The sequence below is a fragment of the Trichechus manatus genome, unplaced genomic scaffold (genome assembly GCF_000243295.1).
Source record: "Trichechus manatus latirostris isolate Lorelei unplaced genomic scaffold, TriManLat1.0 scaffold00033, whole genome shotgun sequence".
NCBI classification, from domain to species: Eukaryota; Metazoa; Chordata; class Mammalia; order Sirenia; family Trichechidae; genus Trichechus; species Trichechus manatus.
In genome coordinates this window covers 15,640,304-15,660,510 of record NW_004443969.1, presented here as the reverse complement: position 1 = coordinate 15,660,510, position 20,207 = coordinate 15,640,304, and the positions used below count along the sequence as shown (strand labels likewise).

At 35.9% G+C, this 20,207-nt stretch overlaps 1 protein-coding gene across 1 annotated transcript in view; it reads left to right on the top strand.

Annotated features, from left to right (window-relative positions):
• LRP1B (LDL receptor related protein 1B) overlaps positions 1-20,207 on the top strand; it is a 1,771,065-nt gene that overhangs the window by 1,241,546 nt on the left and 509,312 nt on the right. The window contains exon 36 of the mRNA XM_004375116.1: positions 19,925-20,059. Within this exon, the coding sequence (XP_004375173.1) occupies positions 19,925-20,059 (135 nt within the window). The remainder of the gene's footprint in view (positions 1-19,924; positions 20,060-20,207) is intronic.

The window sequence follows — 20,207 nt, the reverse complement described above, 5'->3', positions numbered from 1 at the left end:
TTCATGTTACAGTGTCATTGCCATTAGTATTATTGTAATCATCATTACAGAATAAAATACTAAATTCTTAGCACTAAAAGTCACCCTCACATCAACAGCAAATAAACTAGATGTTTTACACAAAATCAATTCATCTTTCAAATCTGATTTCTGACTCTTCTCTATCATTCTCTCCATGTTCCAGTAAACAGTGTGTTCTCTTGTGCCACGTTCTCAGAGTAAGCTTCCTCTTTTTTGGGCTGACATCACTACAATTTCTGCATATTTTCCTTATGATACGTTTCAACTTATAAGTATCCATACACATGTCTTTATTACCTTTCTGAATTTCATTTTCCCAGAAATCATGATTCAAGTTCAATTTATGTTTGTATTTCCACAATGATTAAAATGATGTCTTCCAAGTAGCAAGTACTAAATAAAAGTTTATTTTTTATTTGTCTATCCCGTCAAATTGGCACTGAACTTTTCCACCGTGTACTATTTATTATCATCCTGTGGATTTTCTGCTATGTTATAATTTACTTCAGGTTAAACACATGTTTTTCCAGGATCCTGCATACCAAACACACATGTGTGTTTCAGGATGAAATTTTTTAGATGAAGCTAGATTATTGACTTGAAAAAACCATAGGATATATTTTTGAGCAAATATTTCTATATTTTGATTTTTTTTTGTTGAAGTATAATTTTTGTACAGTAAAATGATCAGATATTAAGTGTACCTTTCATTCAACTTTGATGAATGCTTATCATGACATTGAGTTTCCTCCTACCCCTACCCAGTGAGTTCTTGTTCTCAGAAAAAATTTTTTATCATTATAGGTTAGTTTTATCATTATAGGTTAGTTTTACCTATCCTAGAATTTTATATAAATGAAGTCACAAAATATGTATTTTTTGTGTCTGATTTCTTTCACTTCACATAATATTTTTGAGATCCAGCATTTTGTTGTATGTTTCTTTTTATTGCTGAGTGATATCCCTGTGTGAATATACCACAGTATGTTTATCTATTCTTCCATGATGGCCATCTGGATTGTATCTTATGAATACAGCTGACACGGACTTTCATATACACAGCTTTTTATAAACCTATGTTTCCATTATTTAGTTTTATGATATTATCATCAATTTTCATACAAATTGTAGTAAAACAATGGAAACAAAGTAAGTCATATATTGTAGAATTTATATAATAACATTTTTCTTCATAGATTTCTTTTAAGAAGTCTTATTCTTGACATGAATTCCCTCAATTTGGAATTTGAAAGAAGAGGGCAAGTCTACTTAGTCACTCACTAGATATCCTGGAGCACTAGAGTTTTCTTTTTTAGACTCCAAACTAATTATCTAACATTCTGGGCACCGTTTTACTTTTATGGTCAAAGAAATTCAGACTCTAAGAAACTTTTTAAGATCTAAGAGAAAAAACGCACACACACACACACACACACACAGTGTTGTTATAATTCTACTTTGATAATTTAAAACATATCAAGTTAGCTAATTCAGAACAAGCCTTTGTCCTTGATCTACCCCTCTTAAGATGTTCTATCAGAAACTTGTTTGTTTTAACATTAAATCAAAAGTTCTTAAGGAGTCTTGTTTTTTTTTTTTAATCTGTCTGGGATGCACTACATTTTTAAACCTTTCAGCCTACCTTATTTTTCTTATTAAAAAAAATTATCTCTTCATTTGCCTAATAATGGCAGCTGATATGGGGGTCTTTTTGCCTAGTTTTATGCTAGGTAGTTTTCTAATATAATCTTTAACCTCTTGTCAGCATAAGCATGGCCTAACTGAGGTTAAAAATCAACTCTTGCCTGAGTTGCTTCACGCTCCGTACAGTTTTAGTAAGCCTGTTTCTGATTCTTCTGATACCAAGAATATGACTAATTCTTATATGTACCCTACAAAGCCTAGCTCAAATGAATAATTTTTGTGCTTCAAGTTTTTTTTTTAGACTGCTTCCCCACTCCAAAAGTGAGAACTTTGTAGTTAATTTAGTACTGTTCAGGTAAAATACTTGCTGAAATTATTGGAATTTCTTGGCCTACTGCATGGGTGGGATCCTGGTTGTGTTCTCCAAATAAATAATATCAAAGATTGGACAGAGGGTTTTGAGATGATTTGTTATGATAAGAGCTACTGAAACTGATTAGAAATATTAATTGAAATGAAGACTACTTTTCAATCTGGTGGAGCATCCTTTAAACCTTTTTTACCATGTAAAGTTTCAACCATAAAAACAAAAGTAGAGGGAAGAGTGTAATGTATGTGCCAATGTGCCCATCACCAGTTTCAGTTCATGACAAATTCTGTCTTATCTATTTCCAGTAAATCTCAGACATCATATAATTTCATTATTGGAGCACTTTTGAGACTTTATTCTATGTTTATGAATATTCAGTCATATTAGTAAATGTTTGTTTTGTAGGTGATTAAGTTCTTTTATACCTTTTGAGTTGTACTTAACAATATGCAACAAGTGCTATGTTTTGTGTGTGTGTGTGTGTGTGGTTTGTCAAAGTTTTGAATAGAATATTGAATCTTCTTTTGAGGAAATCCCAGGCTAGTTTGAGAAACAAATGCAACTTATTAGAAAGTGCTAGGTAATTGTTTTGGATTGAATTGCATCCCCCCAAAATATATCTTGTAAATCCTAACCCTTATACTTGTATTTAAGAGCCCTGGTGGTGCAGGGGTTAAGAGCTCGACTGCTAACCAAAATGTTGGTAGTTCGAATCCACCAGCCGATCCTTGGAAACCCTATGGGGAGTTTACTGTGTTCTATAGGGGGAAGTGGTTAAGAGCTATGGCTGCGAACCACAGGTTAGCAGTTCGAATCTACCAGGTGCCCCTTGGAAACCCAATGGGGCCATTCTACTCTGTCCTGCAGGGTCGCTATGAGTTGGAATCGACTTGATGGCAACAGGTTTTGTTTTTTATAGGGTTGCTATGAGTCAGAATTGACTCAACAAGTTTTTTTTTTTTTTTTTTTTTGGTGTACTTGTGTTTATAATCACATTTGGAGAAGGGATTTTTTGTTATGTTAATGAGGCAGTGTTACATAAGATTATCTTAAATCAATCTCTTTTGAGAAATAAAAGAGCAGATAAAGCAAGAAGCAAAAGAGCTGAGGTGGGGGAAAATAGATGCCATGCCATATGAAGAACACAAAGGAACCAAATAACAGAACTTGAAAAGAGACAAGGACCTTCCCCTAGAGCAGACAGAAAGAGAGACTTCTGCTAGACATAGCTTTCTGAATTCAGACTTCTAGCCTCCTAAACTCTGAGAAGAATATTGAGTATACCATGGACTGCCAAAAGAACAAACAAATCTGTCTTGGAAGAAGTACAACCAGAATGCTCCTTAAAAACAAGGATGTCGAGATTACGTCTCACATAATTTGGACATGTTATCAGGAGGGATGAGTCCCTGGAGAATGACATCATGCTTGGTAAAGTAGGTGGTCAACAAAAAAGAGGAAGACCATCAACGAGATGGATTGATACAGTGGCTACAACAATGGGCTCAAGCATAACAACGATTGTGAGGATGGTGCAGGACTGGGCAGTGTTTCGTTCTGTCGCACACAGGTCACTATGAGTCAGAGCCGACTTGACTACACCTAACAACAACAACAATAAACTGTGAGGAAATAAATTTCTGTTCATTAAAGGCAGTTATCGTAGCACTAGATAATTAAGACAGTAACGTATATGGCTACCAGTACTTACAAGAGGATGATTGGCTTCTTGGTCATTTTTTCTTTTGTTATCCCCTATAATACACAAACTTGGCCCTCATCAAAAGCATTGGTTTGCGTTTTTCTGTTTTTAGCATAGATTTCTTCATAAGAAAGAATCATTTTTCGTTTTTCTGGAAGTTCAAGCAGAGCATATTTACATATTGTGTGTTATTATCATGTTAGCTCTTGAACCATAGTTCAATAAGAGTAAAGTCAAATTAAAAAAAAAATCATATGACAATGTTTCTATATATCTGTGTGTTACCTGTGAGTTAGTCTGCAGACATTTAAGACGGTTGCTGAGGACAACAATTTCACTGATTCTTTGATTCTTTGATAGTGTTAATAATAACTTTTTCCTATGCTGATTTTTTTTTTTTTTTTTTTTTTGCTTACCTGCAAGTAAAATAAGCAATGACAATTTCAAGTAATTTTTAGGACACATTTTTTTGTGTGTGTGATAGTACTAACTTGATAGGAAACTTAACTTTCTGTAAGTTAACCTTTCTGAAAATATGTAAGGCCACAGTGTATCCAGATAAATTTTAACTTTTAATATAAAAAATTTACAGATGATGACTTTGAAAAAATATAGCAATGTTCAATTGTTTATTTTCAAGAAATTATCTCTTAATTTTTTATTTCCTTGGATGAGATGAATTAAAATTAGATTTTCTCCTTTTACAAAGGAAACACCAAAAATAATTTCTCAATTTATCTTTAAAATTATAAAGACAGTACTATTTTAAAATGAAACCACATTACAAATTCAAAAGTGTATAAAATTAGCAAGTTTATTAGTAAATATACTTTCCTTTTGTTACATCATGTCTTCATTTCTAATTCATTATAGTTTATACTTTGTGCTAGGTATTAACAAAGATTCATTCATTTAATCCTCACAAGGACCCCATTACTCCCATTTTACAGATTGGGAAACTGAACAGAAACATTAAGCAACTTGCACATGTCACAGATTCAAGTAAGTTGTAGAAGTGAAATGTTTTAACTCAGGAAATCTAACCCCAGAGTCCAAGCCTTTCTTTGGTATGCTACCTTCTGCGTATTCAGTGAACCTGTCAAGAAAAGTATTTTTCACTAGGGTTGATAAAGAAAACAAACAAACATACCTGCTGGGAAAGTCTCTGTTTCTAAGTTGTATACTCCATCTTCGTCTTACTTGTTAACTTGCGGCATAACTTAGACACCAAGCATTTGAGGAACAGGATTTCTGCCTTTCCCTTACTCACTAATAAAAGTGAAATAGAGTGGTGGTGTTTTTTGAAACAGGTTGATAGTTTACCAAAGAAATGTCTGAGTCGGTGTCCCTTAAAGATATATCTATTCCACAAGTTGTCTCATTTTTACAGCTTACCTTTGGAAGTCTACAACAGAATAAATTAAAACAATTTCTCCTTGGAGTCGCTATTGGTCCTCTTCTAATCTGAAAAAGATAAGAGTGTGACAGTACATTTAAGTTCTCCTATGCTATCTGAAAGTCAAAATTAGGCACACAAAGTACTAACTTAACGCATAGGAAAAACAGTGCAGTGCAATTGCTTTGAAGAGAAAAAACAATGAATGCTTAAGAAAAGGTGCAAGCTCCTTTTTGTTACCCTGAGAGGAAACAGTTTAAAACCTGAAGATGGAGTTGCTTTTACAATAAGTAGGTTTCATGCAAATTCAATTCAGGACACAAAAGCCAGACAGGCATACGTTTCTTATTTGATAAGAGAGTAATTTAAAAGAGAATGTACATTACCTAAGGTTTCATAACATTGTACCTTAAGGGGATTAAGATTTCCAAAACCTTTGAAGTCTGCAGATTTTATTTACTGACAAGGATGGAGTTCTTAGAGATTTGTTGCTATAAGACTATTGCCCATTAGCATTTCTATTGATTTGTCCTTCTCAAAATGAAAGAAACAGAAGTAATTCATTAGCACTTTATTATTGAATCTTTTTTTTTAAAAAATAGAGACTATAAAACACCTGGGTGTTTATAACCTGCAAAATGTTTGAAGAAATGCTTTCAAAAATTGGAAAAGAATAGAAAGTTCAACTTAATTCATATCTTTATTGGATGGAATGGATGGATTCCAAACTGTCTGCCATCATTCTTTATGCTCACTACACTAGATAGAATGATTTTGTTGGCCCTCCCCCGATCATGAATTTACTAAATTAGTTCTTTCTTTGAACTAGATTTCAGTGAACTAAATTGTGAATCTTTACTAATCCAAATGCCTACTGAGTCTTCAAGGATCAATTCAAGCCTCACTTCTTCCATGAAGTCTTCTCTGATGACCTTTACTGACCTTGTTTTCCTCTGAATTCCTACAACTCTCATAGTCTACTCCAGAGCTTTCCATTGGCGTGCCATGGCATAGTAGTGTGCCAGCAATTCGTGATGGGTGTGCAGAGATTATGATCCTCAGAACAACAAGGCAGGTCCTGGACTGGCCTGAGATCTCAGGTCTGCCCCCTCTGGCAACAAGAACCTTCTAAAAGAAATCATGTGTCATAAAGGTAGCTTCACTTTCTACATATTAGACTGTAAAAATAATTAAGGAGTAGCAGCTGAAAAAGTGGTACTGAGCATTTTTTATTACAAAATCTCTCAGTTAAACAGAGATCCACTTAAAATATGTGTTTATTATTTGATTATTAAATTACTTATTTACTTAGAGTATATACTTTTATTACTGTATTAAATATTATTATTTGTTACATTATAAAATATATACACAAATAGAAATTTTAAAAGGTTGTGGGACAAAATAAATGAAAATAAGATTTTAACATTTTCTTGCATTGTCATAGGGTTCCTAGCCATTCCCTAGACTCTGAAGACTCTTATCTATAACATGATTTGACATGTTAAAAAAAAATGTATATTTCATCTTGTTCCAAAAAGAATTTCATGTAGCTTCCAAAAACGAAAGAAATGCAATAAGATGAAGAATTAAGATGTGAGAAAATAAGAGCTAACGAAATGGATTGACACAGTGTCTGCAACAATGGGCTCAAGCATAACAATGATTGTGAGCGTGGTGCAGGACCGGGCAGTGTTTTGTTCTGTGGTACATAGGGTCGCTATGAATCAGAACCAACTCGACAGCACCTAACAAAAACAACAAGAGAAACTTTAGGGAAGATCAAAAACAAGATGAAACCAGAGATAAAACAAGAAGGATCAGTAGTTGAAAAATATGGCCTTGGTGATAGAAACTATGCTGGAGTTTGCGTGATAGCATTTTGCAAGACCAATGACCTTTTTTCAACAACATAAACAGCAACTATGCATGTGAACCTCACCAGATGAAATACAAAGGAATTGAATTGACTGCACCTATGGAAAGAGACGATGGAGAAGTTCAATATCATCACTCAAAACAAGGCCAGAGGCCAACTGCGTAACAGACCGTCAACTGCTGATATGCAACTTCAAGTTGAAGTTGAAGAAAATTAGAACAAGTCCACAAGAGCCAAAGTACTACCTTGAATATATCCTGCCTGAATTTAGAGACCATCTCAAGAACACATTTAACACATTGAACACTAATGACAAGAGCAGATGAATTGTGGAATGACATTAAGGACAACATACATGAAGAAAACAAAAGAACATTAAAAAGACAGAAAAAAAAAGATCAAAATTGATGTCAAAAGAGACTCTGAAACTTCCTTTGAACATAGAGTAGCTAAAACAAATGGAAGACATGATGAAGTAAAAGAGCTGAACAGAAAATTACAAAGAGCAGCTCAAGAAAACAAAGTAAAATATTATAAACAGATGTGGAAAAACCTGGGGTTAGAAAACCAAAAAGGAAGAACATGCTCAGCACTTCTCAGGCTGAAAGAACTGAAGAAAAAATTCAAGCCTTGAGCTACAATTTTGAAGGATTCTACGGCAAAAATTAAATGACACAGGAAGCGTCAAAAGAAAATGGAAGGACAGAGTCACTGTACCAAAAAGATCTGGTCAACATTCTAGGAAGTAGCATAAGAACAAAATCCAGTGGTACTGAAGGAAAAGTCCAAGCTGCACTGAAGACATTAGTGAAAAATGAGGCTCCAAGAATTGATAGAATACCAATTGAAATGTTACAACAAACGGATGTGACGCTGGAAGCGTCTACTCATCCATGCAAGAAATTTGGAAGAGAGCTACCTGGCCAACCAACTGGAAGAGATCCATATTCGTGCCCATTCCAAAGAAAGGCGACGCAATGGAATGCGGAAATTATCAAACAATATCATTAATATTGCATGCAAGTAAAACTATCCTGAAAATAACTCAAAGACGTTTGCAGCAGTATGTTGACTGAGAACCGCCAGAAATTCAAGCTGGATTCAGAAGAGAATGTGGAAGGAGGAATATCATTGCTGATGTCAGACGGATCTTGGCTGAAAGCAGATAATACCTGAAAGATGTTTACCTGTGTTTTACTGACTATGAAAAGGCATTCAACTGTGTGGATCATAACAAACTATGGAAAACATTGTGAATAATGGGAATTCCAGAACACTTAATTGTGCTCATACAGAAGCTGTGCATAAGGATACTGCGTAGTTTAAAATCAGGAAAGGTGTGCATCAGATTTGTGTCTTTTCACCATAATTATTCAATCTATATGCTGAGCAAATAATCCTGGAAGCTGGACTGTATGAAGAAGAATGTGGCATCAGGATTGGAGGAAGACTCTTTAACAACCTTCAATATGCAGATTACACACCTTGCTTGCTGAAAGTGAAGAGAACGTGAAGCACACTTACTGATGATGATCAAAGATTATAGCCTTCAGTATGGATTATACCTCAACATAAAGAAAACAAAAATCTTTACAACTAGACCATTAGGCAATATCATGATAAATGCAGGAAATATTGAACTCAAGGATTTAATTTTACTTGGATACACAATCAATGCCCATGGAAGCAGCAGTCAAGATGTATTGCATTGAGCAAATCTGATGCAAAAGACCTCTTTAAAGTGTTCAAGAGCAAAGATGTCACCTTGAGGACTAAGGTGCTCCTGACCCAAGCCATGGTCTTTTCAATCATATGCATGTGAAACCTGGACAACGAATAAGGAAGATCAAAGAAGAATTGATACATTTGAATTGTGGTGTTGGCAAAGAATATTGACTGTACAATGGACTGTCAGAAGAATGAACAAATCTGTCTTGGAAGAAGTACACAGCCAGAATGTTCCTTAGAAGCAAGGATGGCGAGACTTTGTCTCATTTACTTTAAACATGTTATCAGGAGGGAACAGTCCCTGGAGAAAGATATGATGCTTGGTAAAGTAGAGAGTCAGCAAAAAAAAAAAAAAAGGGAAGACCCTTAAGAGATGGACTGACATATTGGCTGCAACAATGGGCTCATATATAACAATGATGATGCAGGACCAGGTAGTGTTTCGTTCAGTTGTGTATGGGGTTGCTATGAGTGGGAACCAACTCGATGGCACCTAAGGAAACAACAACAGTGGTAAAACACATATAAAATTCTGTATTTTTGCCAGAACTTGTCAGCAAATTTAATTTTCTTTTTTTATTTTTAATAGGCAGTGCCAAGAAGAAAATGATCAATTTCAGGGCTAATAATGTTTATATGAAAAAAATAGAGGAAAAATAAAGTAAAAGGAAAAAAAAAATCAAGGAAAGAATATGTACCTGTGACATAGGATCCATATATAATTAAATCCAGCTTATTGGTAGTGGGGGAGAATCAAAACAACATAATCTTACTATGAGTTGCCATGTGGTTTTGCTTGATTCAGCCACAGTTTGTAGAGCAATGATTCCTTACAGATCTGGAGCAAAGGGCATATTAGGTTCACGAGAGGTTCCCCCCACCAAAAAAATTAAAGGCTTCCTCCTCCTGCAGAAAAAAAAAATCGTCAAATCTGATATTGTCCCCTAGGAGACCATGTCAACCCCTCTTTCCCTTGGAAATATATCAATAATTCAAAATAATTGCAACAGAGGGTGTAGGTTTGCCATTTTATAACCAAAATTGCCTTCACAAGATTATTGGTTCTATTAAATAACAAGTGTTTTTCTTTTTATGTGTACCTTTGATGAGTTAACAAATAATGCTCAACCTTGGGCTCTACCCCAGATTAAGGTATTAAAAATCTATAAGGTGTGGCTACATCTTTGGTATAAAAAACTTCTGCAGGTAATTCTAATGAGCAGCCAAGTTTGAGAACTACTTACATTGAACTATGCAAAGGCGGGCTATTACGGAGATTGAGGGCAATGGCTAGAGACGATTTTTCTTTGGAGAGTGGGTAATTTGAAGGTGGAGGGGATGATAAATTGAGGTGAGAGGAAGAAGAGGAGGAGAAGAGCCAGAGATGTGGTGTGAGGCTGGGGTATTATATGAAGCTGCCACTGGTTGTGGCTGCTGGGTGTGGCCAGAATACCTTTTGGAACAAGAATATCTAACTTGCAGTTTAAGAGCCTTTATGATGCAAGTACTTAAAGCTCGCAGTTGCTAATGGGAAGGTCAGTGGTTCTAACCCACCAGCAGTTCCTAGGAAGAAAGGTGTGGTGGTCTGCTTCCGTAAAGATTTATAGCCTTGGAAACTCTATGGGGCAGTTCACACTCTTCTGTAAACTCTCTATGAAACGGAATCAACTTTAGGGCACTGGATTTTTTGTTTTGTTTTGTTTTAATTTGCAGTTTGAAGTTTTTGTACTGCAAAGACCAATCTCCTTATCCTATGCTTCCATAAATTCTGTTTTACTTCCCCAGTCCATATGTATTTGAATGTTTCTGTGTATGAGTATGGATGGGAGAGTGAGAAGTAGATTAAAGAAAAGGGCTGAATCTGCTGAGTAGAAACAGCACAGAACAAGGACAAATATTAAATTGAGATGCATGGTGATTGAAAAGATAAAGTGATTTTAGAGGAAGTGATTCTTGTAGGAGCAGAGAGCAAGGTTTAGGTTAGAGGTAACTGTCACAGCTTTCAAAGTTTTAGAATGAAAAACAGATTGGAAACAGCTGATTTTAGATAAACTAGAGAAATTAATGAATTGTATAGCCTTAAGGCAACCTTTGTAGATATGGCAACAATTATATTTCTGGGCCTATCTGTTAAGGTCACTACTGATAAATGGCAATAAAAGCCATGTAGAATGATTATATTTCCGACCTCAAAAGAGGAAAAGCATCTGCAACCAGCTCCTCTGAAGTAGTAGTAAATAATTAAAGTCCAAGTAAAAGTTGGTGGTTGAGGTGTGTGTTGGAGGTGGAGAGACGTTGTTCTTACTGATCTCAATAATCAAACTTAAAATACAGTACAAGCATTAGTACCATGAGTTTATATTTACTTCATATAATCATAGTCCTGTTTTGTGCCTAAAAAAAAAAAAATAAAAGCCAAAGATAAAAACAAACAAACAGAGAAACAAAAATCCTCTTTCTCTACATGGTTTTAAATTATCAGCAATGTATCAGTAAGAGATAATAGAAGAAACTCTCCCTCAATCACAGTTACAGAATTAATGAAGGATACGTTAACTGACAATAGTGCAATAGCCATAGATAAAGCATTCAGTACTACCCAAGCCTGAAGTTTATCAAGAAACTAGAACACTCTTTATATGGAATTTGTCATAAACTACCATGAAACTTTGGGACTGTGCTTAGTTGTCCTACATGATAAAAGTGAAGAAATAGGGTACATAAAGCTAAACAAACTGGTAAATTTTAGTGTTCACAGCTTGGTGCTCTCTTTAAATAATTCTTTGAGTTGTCTATCTAACATGAATTTCTGAACAAATTATATATAAGCCCTAAGAAAGCATTACCAGAACCTATTCCAAAAGATTCCTGTTATCTACAAATTTGTACAATTTTCTTACTTTATAAACCTGGGAATAGTAAATCTGCTAGATGTCAACCAGATTCTGAGCTTTGATGACCTCATTCACCAAATTATTAGCTTAGGAACTATGTATTAAAATCTGCCATCATTATCAATCTAATGCCCAAACTCAGATCCTCCCAGAACAATTTGTTTATGCCAGATTTTTTTTAAAAAGTAAAGTGAAGTTTGTACTAGGATTTCTCTTTAATAATTTGTGTGATAACTTCTGATTTTCATAGCCTTATCAATCATACCAAGAAATGTTTTGGTATCCAATAACCTTTCCCTGACTAGGTACTTGATCCAGGATATAGGCACATTTAACTCAGAGTAAATAAAAATTGTTGTAAATTATCAGCAATATATCGATAAGAGACAATAGAAGAACCTCTCTGTTATGGATTGACTTGTGTCCCCCAAAAATGTGTGTCAACTTGGCTAGTCCATGATTCCCAGTACTGTGTGATCATCCACCATTTTGTCACCCAATGTGATTTTCCTATGTGTTGTAAATCCTACCTCTGTGATGTTAATGAGGTGGGATTAGGGACAGTTATGTTAATGAGGCAAGACTTAATCTACAAGATTAGGTCTTGTCTTAAGTCAATCTCTTTTGAGATATAAAAGAGAGAAGCAAGCAGAGAGACATGGGGAACAAGAACCAAGAGCCAGGAGAATAGCACGTCCTTTGGACTCCGGGTCCCTGTGCTGAGAAGCTCCTTAACCAGGGAAGACTGATGATAAGGACCTTCCCCCAGAGCCTTCCCCTGGAGCTGGCATCCTGAATTTGGACTTATTGCCTCCTAAACTATGAGAGAATAAATTTATCTTTGTTAAAGCCATCCACTTGTGGTATTTCTATTATAGCAGCCTTAGATAACTAAGAGGGTATTTGGCACTAAGAGAGTGAAGTGCTGCTCTAACAGATACATAAAATGTGGACACAGTTTTAAAACTGTGAATGGATGGAGGCTGGAAGAGTTTTTAAAATGCCTAGCAGTAAAAGACTAGATTTCCATGAAGAGACTGTTGGTGGAATTATGGACATCAAAGGCAATTCTTGTGAGGACTTTGAGGGAAGTAAGGAGAGCTATTACACTGGAGATGGCACAGATGGAAAGAAGAAACAGTCGCAGAGAAATGGTAGTAGCAGAACCAGGAGAGCAGAGTGAGACAGTGCTAGAGCTGACCCATGGAGCCAGAGAGCTGAGTGCCTTTGCGCAGGAGGCTTCCTGGTGGAGTGAGGTGCCTCCAGGAAGCCTTGGGCACTTATCAGTGGAGCTAGGCTTGCCAACCCACAGAGCAAGAGAGTCGAGTACCTTCTGGCCGAAGTTTACTGGCAGAATGGGGTGCCTCCAGGCACTTATTGGTGGAGCTAAAGAACTTTGGAACATTTGCCCGACTAGGGCAGATGCCTGACTGGCCCAAGAGCTTGAGGAGCCAAGAGGCCAAAGAACCAGGAAGAAGAGACTGAATAGACAAGGAATACAGGAAGCAGAGCTGCCTCAGTCTCAAAGGGTAGGACCGTGAACTCTGGGGTCTCAAAGGGTGGAGTCTCCATGGACTAGGAGGATGGGGCTGCCCAAATTTGAGGGAGCAGAGTTGCCATTCCAGTGAGCCTGGAGGGCAGAGCTGAAGCCCAGGGTTGAGGGGCTTCCACTCAGAATCCAGAGTGTGGCCAATACCTAGAGTCTGGAGGTCAGACTCTAGGTATTGTGTAAATGGTCTCAGAGGGCAGATAATTATTTTCAAGGCTTGAGAGCTAATGTAATGTGTTCTGTTGACTTGCTTGGTGTCTTTTATCCCTTCTTTCCTGCCAGTTTTTCCCATTTGTGATGGAAATGTCTAGCTTGTGCCTGTTTCACCATTGTACTTTGGAAGCAAATAACTTGTATTCTAGATTTCAGATGAAGAGGAATTTTTGGATATTGGACTTGGAATTGATTTAAGACTTTTACTATGATATGATAGGGCAAATGTGTTTTACATGCAGCAAAGACATGAATTCTGGGGGGCCAAAGTGTGGAATGTCATGGATTGAATTGTGTCCCTCAAAAATATGTGTATCTATTTGACTAGTCCATGATTCCCAGTATTGTGTGATAGTCCACCATTTCGTCATCTGATGTGATTTTCCTATGTGTTGTAAATCCTACTGCTATGATGTTAATGAGGTGGGATTAGCGACAGTTATGTTAATTGCCTTATATGCATGTGAAAACTGGATATCGAATAAGGAAGACCTAAATTTTGATGTTGGTGAAGAATATTGACTATACTATGGACTGCCAAAAGAACAAACAAATCTGTCTTGGAAGAAGTACAGCCAGAATGCTCCTTAGAAGTGAGGATGGCGAGACTTAATCTCACATACTTTGGACAGGTTATCAGGAGGGATCAGTCCCTGGAGAAGGTCATCATGCTTGGTAAAGTAGAGGGTTTTTGAAAAAGAGGAAGACCATCAATGAGATGGATTGACACAGTGGCTGCAACAATGGGCTCAAGTATAACAACAATCATGAGGATGGTGCAGGACTGGGTAGTGTTTCATTCTGTTGTACATAGGGTTGCTACGAGTGGGAACCAATTCAAGGGCACCTAAGAACAACACCACCATGTTAATGATTACAAGATTAGGTTGTGTCTTAAGTGAATCTCTTTTGAGATATAAAAGAAAGAACGGAACAGAGAGACATGGGGACCTCATACCACCAAGAAGCAAGAGCCAGGAGAATAACATGTCTTTTGGACTCGGGGTACCGGTGCTGAGATGCTCCTGGAGAGGGGAAGATTGATGACAGGGACCTTCCCCCCAGAGCCAACAGAGAGAGAAAGCCTTCCCCTGGAACTAGCACCCTGAATTTGGACGTCTAGCCTCCTAGACTGTGAGAAATAAATTTCTCTTTGTTAAAATCATCCACTTATGATATTTCTGTTTGTAGCAGCGTTAGATAAATAAGATGCTCTCCTTCAACCACCAGTTATAGAATTAAAAATAAAGACATATATTTTCTCAGAGCTTCTCTGTTTATCTTATTCCTCTCATATCCCTAACATTCCCTTTTATGTAGTGTTAACAGATAGGTATATAAAGCCAATGATAGATAAAAATAGGTGCGGTTCTTTTCTCTCTTGCCTTTTTATTTATAACTTCTTTTTATCCACTATTAATTAATTCCCAAAATCCTTCCATCTTGGTAACAACTTCAAATGTTTTGCTTTATTCATATTGCACTTACTATTAGTTGTCAGTAATGACAGTTACAACAACAGTAATAGCTAGGGAGGTTTATAATCTTTTGATCTCCTCAGACAAAAGGTCATACATAATTACTTCTGCCAAGGTATTGACTGTTTTTTCTTATATTTATTTTTCCTTCCCATAACCCAGACAAACCAAAGGACTAAAACTTGGCAATATATGATAAATATTCTAAGATATAGTTCTGTTACAAATATATTTATGAAATACCTAACAGAAAAGCCAGAATCACAGAATTTTTTTACCTTCCAGATCTTCTCAGCAGTTATGAAGGAAAAAAAAAAGCAAAGTCAATGGGGGAAGAAACTGAAATAATGTAATACTTGACTTCACTGTTTAATGTAGCATGTTCTAAACCATTGCTTAGTTGAAGTCAGTTATTCGTCCCTTATCTGGCAACATAAACACTATTGACGAACATAGATAAGCGTGTTGAAACAGTTTCTGGAAATAAGAGAATCTTCAGGATTTCTTGCCTGTTCATCTGCACTAGGAGGTCTTCATGGTTGAATAAGCCAGATATGAAGGGGTTGGTGGAGCTCAACAGTAGCTGAAGAAGCTCTAGATCCTAGATACTGTATTAAGAGGGAATTGCTTTAGATGATTTATTATTGTATTAAAATCAATCAGAGAATATTTGGCACTGCCTACAAAAGCTATCTTATAAGCCAGCATAACAGGACAGAAATGTCAGTGTATGTCCACTACAAGAATGCACAAATATGTCCATAGCAGGGTTATTTGTAATAGTCAGGAATTGAACACAATCCAAATGTCCAAAATTAGTACATAATTTGTGGTATATTCATACTGCAGAAAACCAAGACACATGCAACAAAAATGAATACAGCAGTTAAAACATTGAATGAAAGAAGTTAGACCAGTTTATACTACATGATACCATTCATAAAAAATTCAATTACAAGCAAAACTCATCTATGACAGAAGTCAGATTAGTGGCTGCCACATGGGGAAGAGGAGGAAAGAGGGCACACAAAGGAACCAGCTGGGATGCTGGCAGCAGTCTACGGCTTCATCTGGGTGGTGGCTACGTTGATGTGTTCCATGCAAGAATGTTTATCAAGCCGTACACTTAAGATTTATGCACATAACTATGTATACAATATGAATTAAGGTAATACTGGAAAAATGAAACAAATCTGCCTTGAAAGAAGGCTTCCAGTAGTAAGTCAAAGGAACATCTTTAATCCCGTTCAACATATATATTACTGGCTTGAATAAAGATATAAAAACATACTTAACAAATTTGTGGATATCATAAAAGGTAGTCATTGGTGTCTTAGTTACATAGTGCTGCTAGAACAGAAATACTACAAGTAGATGGCTTTAATAAAGAGAATTTTATTCTCTCACAGTCTAAGAGGCTATAAGTCTGAGTTCAGGGTGCCAGCTTCAGTGGAAGGCTTTCTCTCTCTGTCTGCTCTGGGGGAAGGTCCCTGTCATCAATCTTCCCCTCTCCAGGAGCATCTCAGCACAGGGACTCTGAGTCCAAAGGACACACTATTCTGCAGGCTCTTGTTTGTTGGTGGTATGCGTTCCCCATGCCTCTCTCTTTGCTTCTCTCTTTTATACATCAAAAGAGATTGATTTAAGATACAACCTAATCTTGTAGATTGAGTCCTGCCTCATTAACATAACTGCCTCTAATCATGCCTCATTAACATCATAGAGGTAAGATTTACAGCATATAGGAAAATCACATCAGATGACAAAATGGTGGACAATCACACAATACTGGGAATCAGGCCTAGCTAAGTTGACATACATTTTAGCGAGAAACAGTTCAATGCATGACAGTTGGATAACACATGATTTTTAAAAAATGTCAACAGTAAAGGTCTATAATCAAATTTAACAAGCTGACATTTAATAGGCTAAATATAAAGTTCTACAGCTAAAAAAAATGTATCTTAATAGCAACATGTAGCATGTTTTAGGAAAAATTATAAGCTTTCTCCTACGTAGCTTCAGACAACAGAGCTGGGGAAACTGAGGTAAATTACACAGAAAGAGGAAGATTTTTATGACAGCTAAAATTGACCTGCATTTTTAGATAGTGTATTCTCTTTAACTGGATGTGAAAGCCAAAATCTAACATTGGAAGATCAGAGTTGGAAGATACCCTGAAAGTTGTCTAAACTCTAACTTCTCTTAATTATATGTATGTATATGGATGTGTGTATATATGTATGTATGTGTGTGGATATATGTACAAATAATATTGAGGCCTGGAGAGAGGAACTAGCTTTGTGAAAATCTCATGACAAATGGTGGAGCAATTATGTTACCTTCTCTAGACTCCTGAAGTTCTGTTGTGATGCCTATCTAGTGTGCTGGTGATTATTTTATTAGGAGAGACAAGCATAGTTACTTTTATATATTGAATTTTGTATGTGTTTTTTAATGTATATATTCGGTTTCTCAAATATCAAATAAATTTAGACCAGGAAACATATCTTTAAATTCTCTAGGATCCAGAGAATCTCAAGATAACAAAACATCCATCACACTTAGTATAGTGTGTTCAAAACAAATGGTCAATAAATGATAATTAACCAAAAGAAAATAGATACCTATCCAAGAAAACACTTTAAGAGACTTGTATTTCCCACTTCCTGATTTCAGACAAGACCCTGCAGAATCCAGCCGCTTCAGATGAGTGGCGCTTTACAACTTAAATACCACCAGGGAGAGCTTTTCTTCTCAACTTAAAAATTTTACTTTTGTCATATAAGGTCACTCCTTTGTTTAGAAGATTAATATCATTAGGACAATAACTGGCTTTCCCTTTAATTCTAACATAAGTAACAAAAGATGGCTACCATTATGTCTATGTGATAAAACTTCAAAGTTGTTACCACCTATCCTATTTGTTTTACTATATCTGTGGAAAGGTAATTGTAATTGTTATTTAAAGTATACATTCTGTTTTCTAATTTTGTAATTTTACTACACATTACCCAGCTATCCTATATCTTAAGGCAATTTGTTTATTTATTTATTTAGTGGCTTGAATTAGAATATCAATAGTAGAGAGTGTAAGAACCAAACATACTGGTAATAGATTAGATGTGAGATAACTTGGTGAAGGATTGGCTGTGGAGGATTAGAAACAGTGATCAAGAACAATACCGAGATTTCTAGTCCAAGGAACAATGGTGCCATCTGCCCTATCACCGTGGCATGGAGGGTTGCCATAGGGAAGACTGCAAGAGAAGCATGTTTCAGGTGGAAAATCCAGCATTTGGTGTTTGTAAATCAAAATTGCCTTTTTTTCACATCCAGCTAGAGGTACAAAGTAGGCAGTTGGATATATGGGTCTGACATATAGGGAAGAGAATTGGACAGGACATATTATTTTTACTATATTTTTGTTGATTGAGTCTTTCAATATACAAACATGTTAACTGATGCTTTTACACAACGTGAATATCAAACAAATCCAAGCTTTTTGGATATATATTTAGAAATGGTATTTCTGCTCTGCTTCCAACAGTTGTGTATCAACTTATAGTGGTTGAGATCAGGGGCTGTTTGGAATCTTTCCCAAACAGGTAAAAGAATTCAGACTCTGTTTCATTTCAAACAATCCCAAAACTTAACGACAAATGGCTTTATTGTACTAATTGTTTTTTCCTTATTTCTGTAGTCTGTCACTGTGCCAGAGGGAAATTATATTGGTCTTAAAGCATTTGTTTTTCAAATGGCCATGTAGGTCACAACACAAAAACTTACTCAGTTGCTGGCAAATTTATTATGTAATGATTTGTCCCAGTGTCTTTCTGGTGGTTGTATTTAAAAGCGATGGTCTATAATTGCTAACCTTTATACATATGCATGCTTATGTAATATATTTCATTTATAGTCTTTAGATACATTTTTCATTCAAAAGTTCAAAAAACTTTGTTATTTAAAGACTCTATGGTAGCATAGGAGCCCTGGTGGCTCAGTGGTTAAGAGCTCGGCTGTTAACCAAAAGGTCAGCAGTTCTAATCCACCAGCCACTCTTTGGAAACCCTATGGGGCAGTTCTACTCTGTCCTATAGGGTCACTATGAGTCAGAATCAACTCTACAGTGACAGGAAAGGGGACAGGAATAATAGCATAAAGGATCCTGGGTTATGCAGTGGTTAAGCACTTGGCTGCTAATCAAAAGATCAACAGTTCGAACCCACTGACCACTCTGCAGCAGAAAGATGTGGCCATCTGCTTCCGTGAGGATTACAGCCTTGGAAACCCATAGGGCCATTCTACTCTGTCCTAAAGGGTTACTACGAGTTGGAATGGACTCAGTAGCAATGAGTTTGATTTTTTTGGTTTTATGATAGCATAGAGAAGTTCCTCTGGTATTTTTAAGTCCATTTATAAAGTGAGAGTTTGAAAAATAATCTAAGGGGTTTGTATCTGACATTTGGAATACTAGTAGTTCAGAAGGAATAATTGAATGATAAGATATTTTTAAATCTTTATACATTTTGAATGACCTTTTGCTTAAAACACCCTTGACACACTTGAAGTGTACTTATGTTTCTTTCTATCCTCTCTCTACTTTGAGACTTTGTAAAGTTGATTATCTTCAGTAATATTATTTTTGTGTTTAGAGGTCTCAGACACAGGTAAAGGAATGAAGAGAAAAGTTCTCGTCCAAAAACACTTGGTTTGATATCAAGGTTATAAACTAATGGGAAATAAGGATTTATTGAGTTAAAATGAGTATGAGTAGGAAAATGATGAAAAAATAATAGAAGATGTGGTACATCATTTCCACAAATCATTCAAATAAATACTTTTAAAGTCTTTTGACTAAAATTCCGATTCTTACATGTTTTAATATCTTTCTTACTATTTATATTAGTAAATTATCCTGAAGAATACTTCCACTCTAGCACAGCAAGGATGATAACAAAAAAAAAATACTCATGCAATATGATCCTAATATGTATTGATGCCTTTTATAGTGTGTGTATATATATATTTTTGTTTGTCTTATCCATAGAAAATGATACCATCTACTGGACAGACATGGGCTTCAATAAAATTAGCCGAGCTAAAAGAGATCAGACCTGGAAAGAAGATATCATTACCAATGGCCTGGGAAGAGTGGAAGGGATAGCTATTGACTGGATTTCTGGTATAATCCATGACTTTTTTGTGTTGTTTTGTTTTACACTTATTTTGTTAGGGGCTCAGTCTGCTTCATAAAAATTCTATTTGTGAGTCATAACAATTTTTTTTTTTTTACTTGTAGCCACAGGGGTAAATAGTCTCTTTGGTTTGGG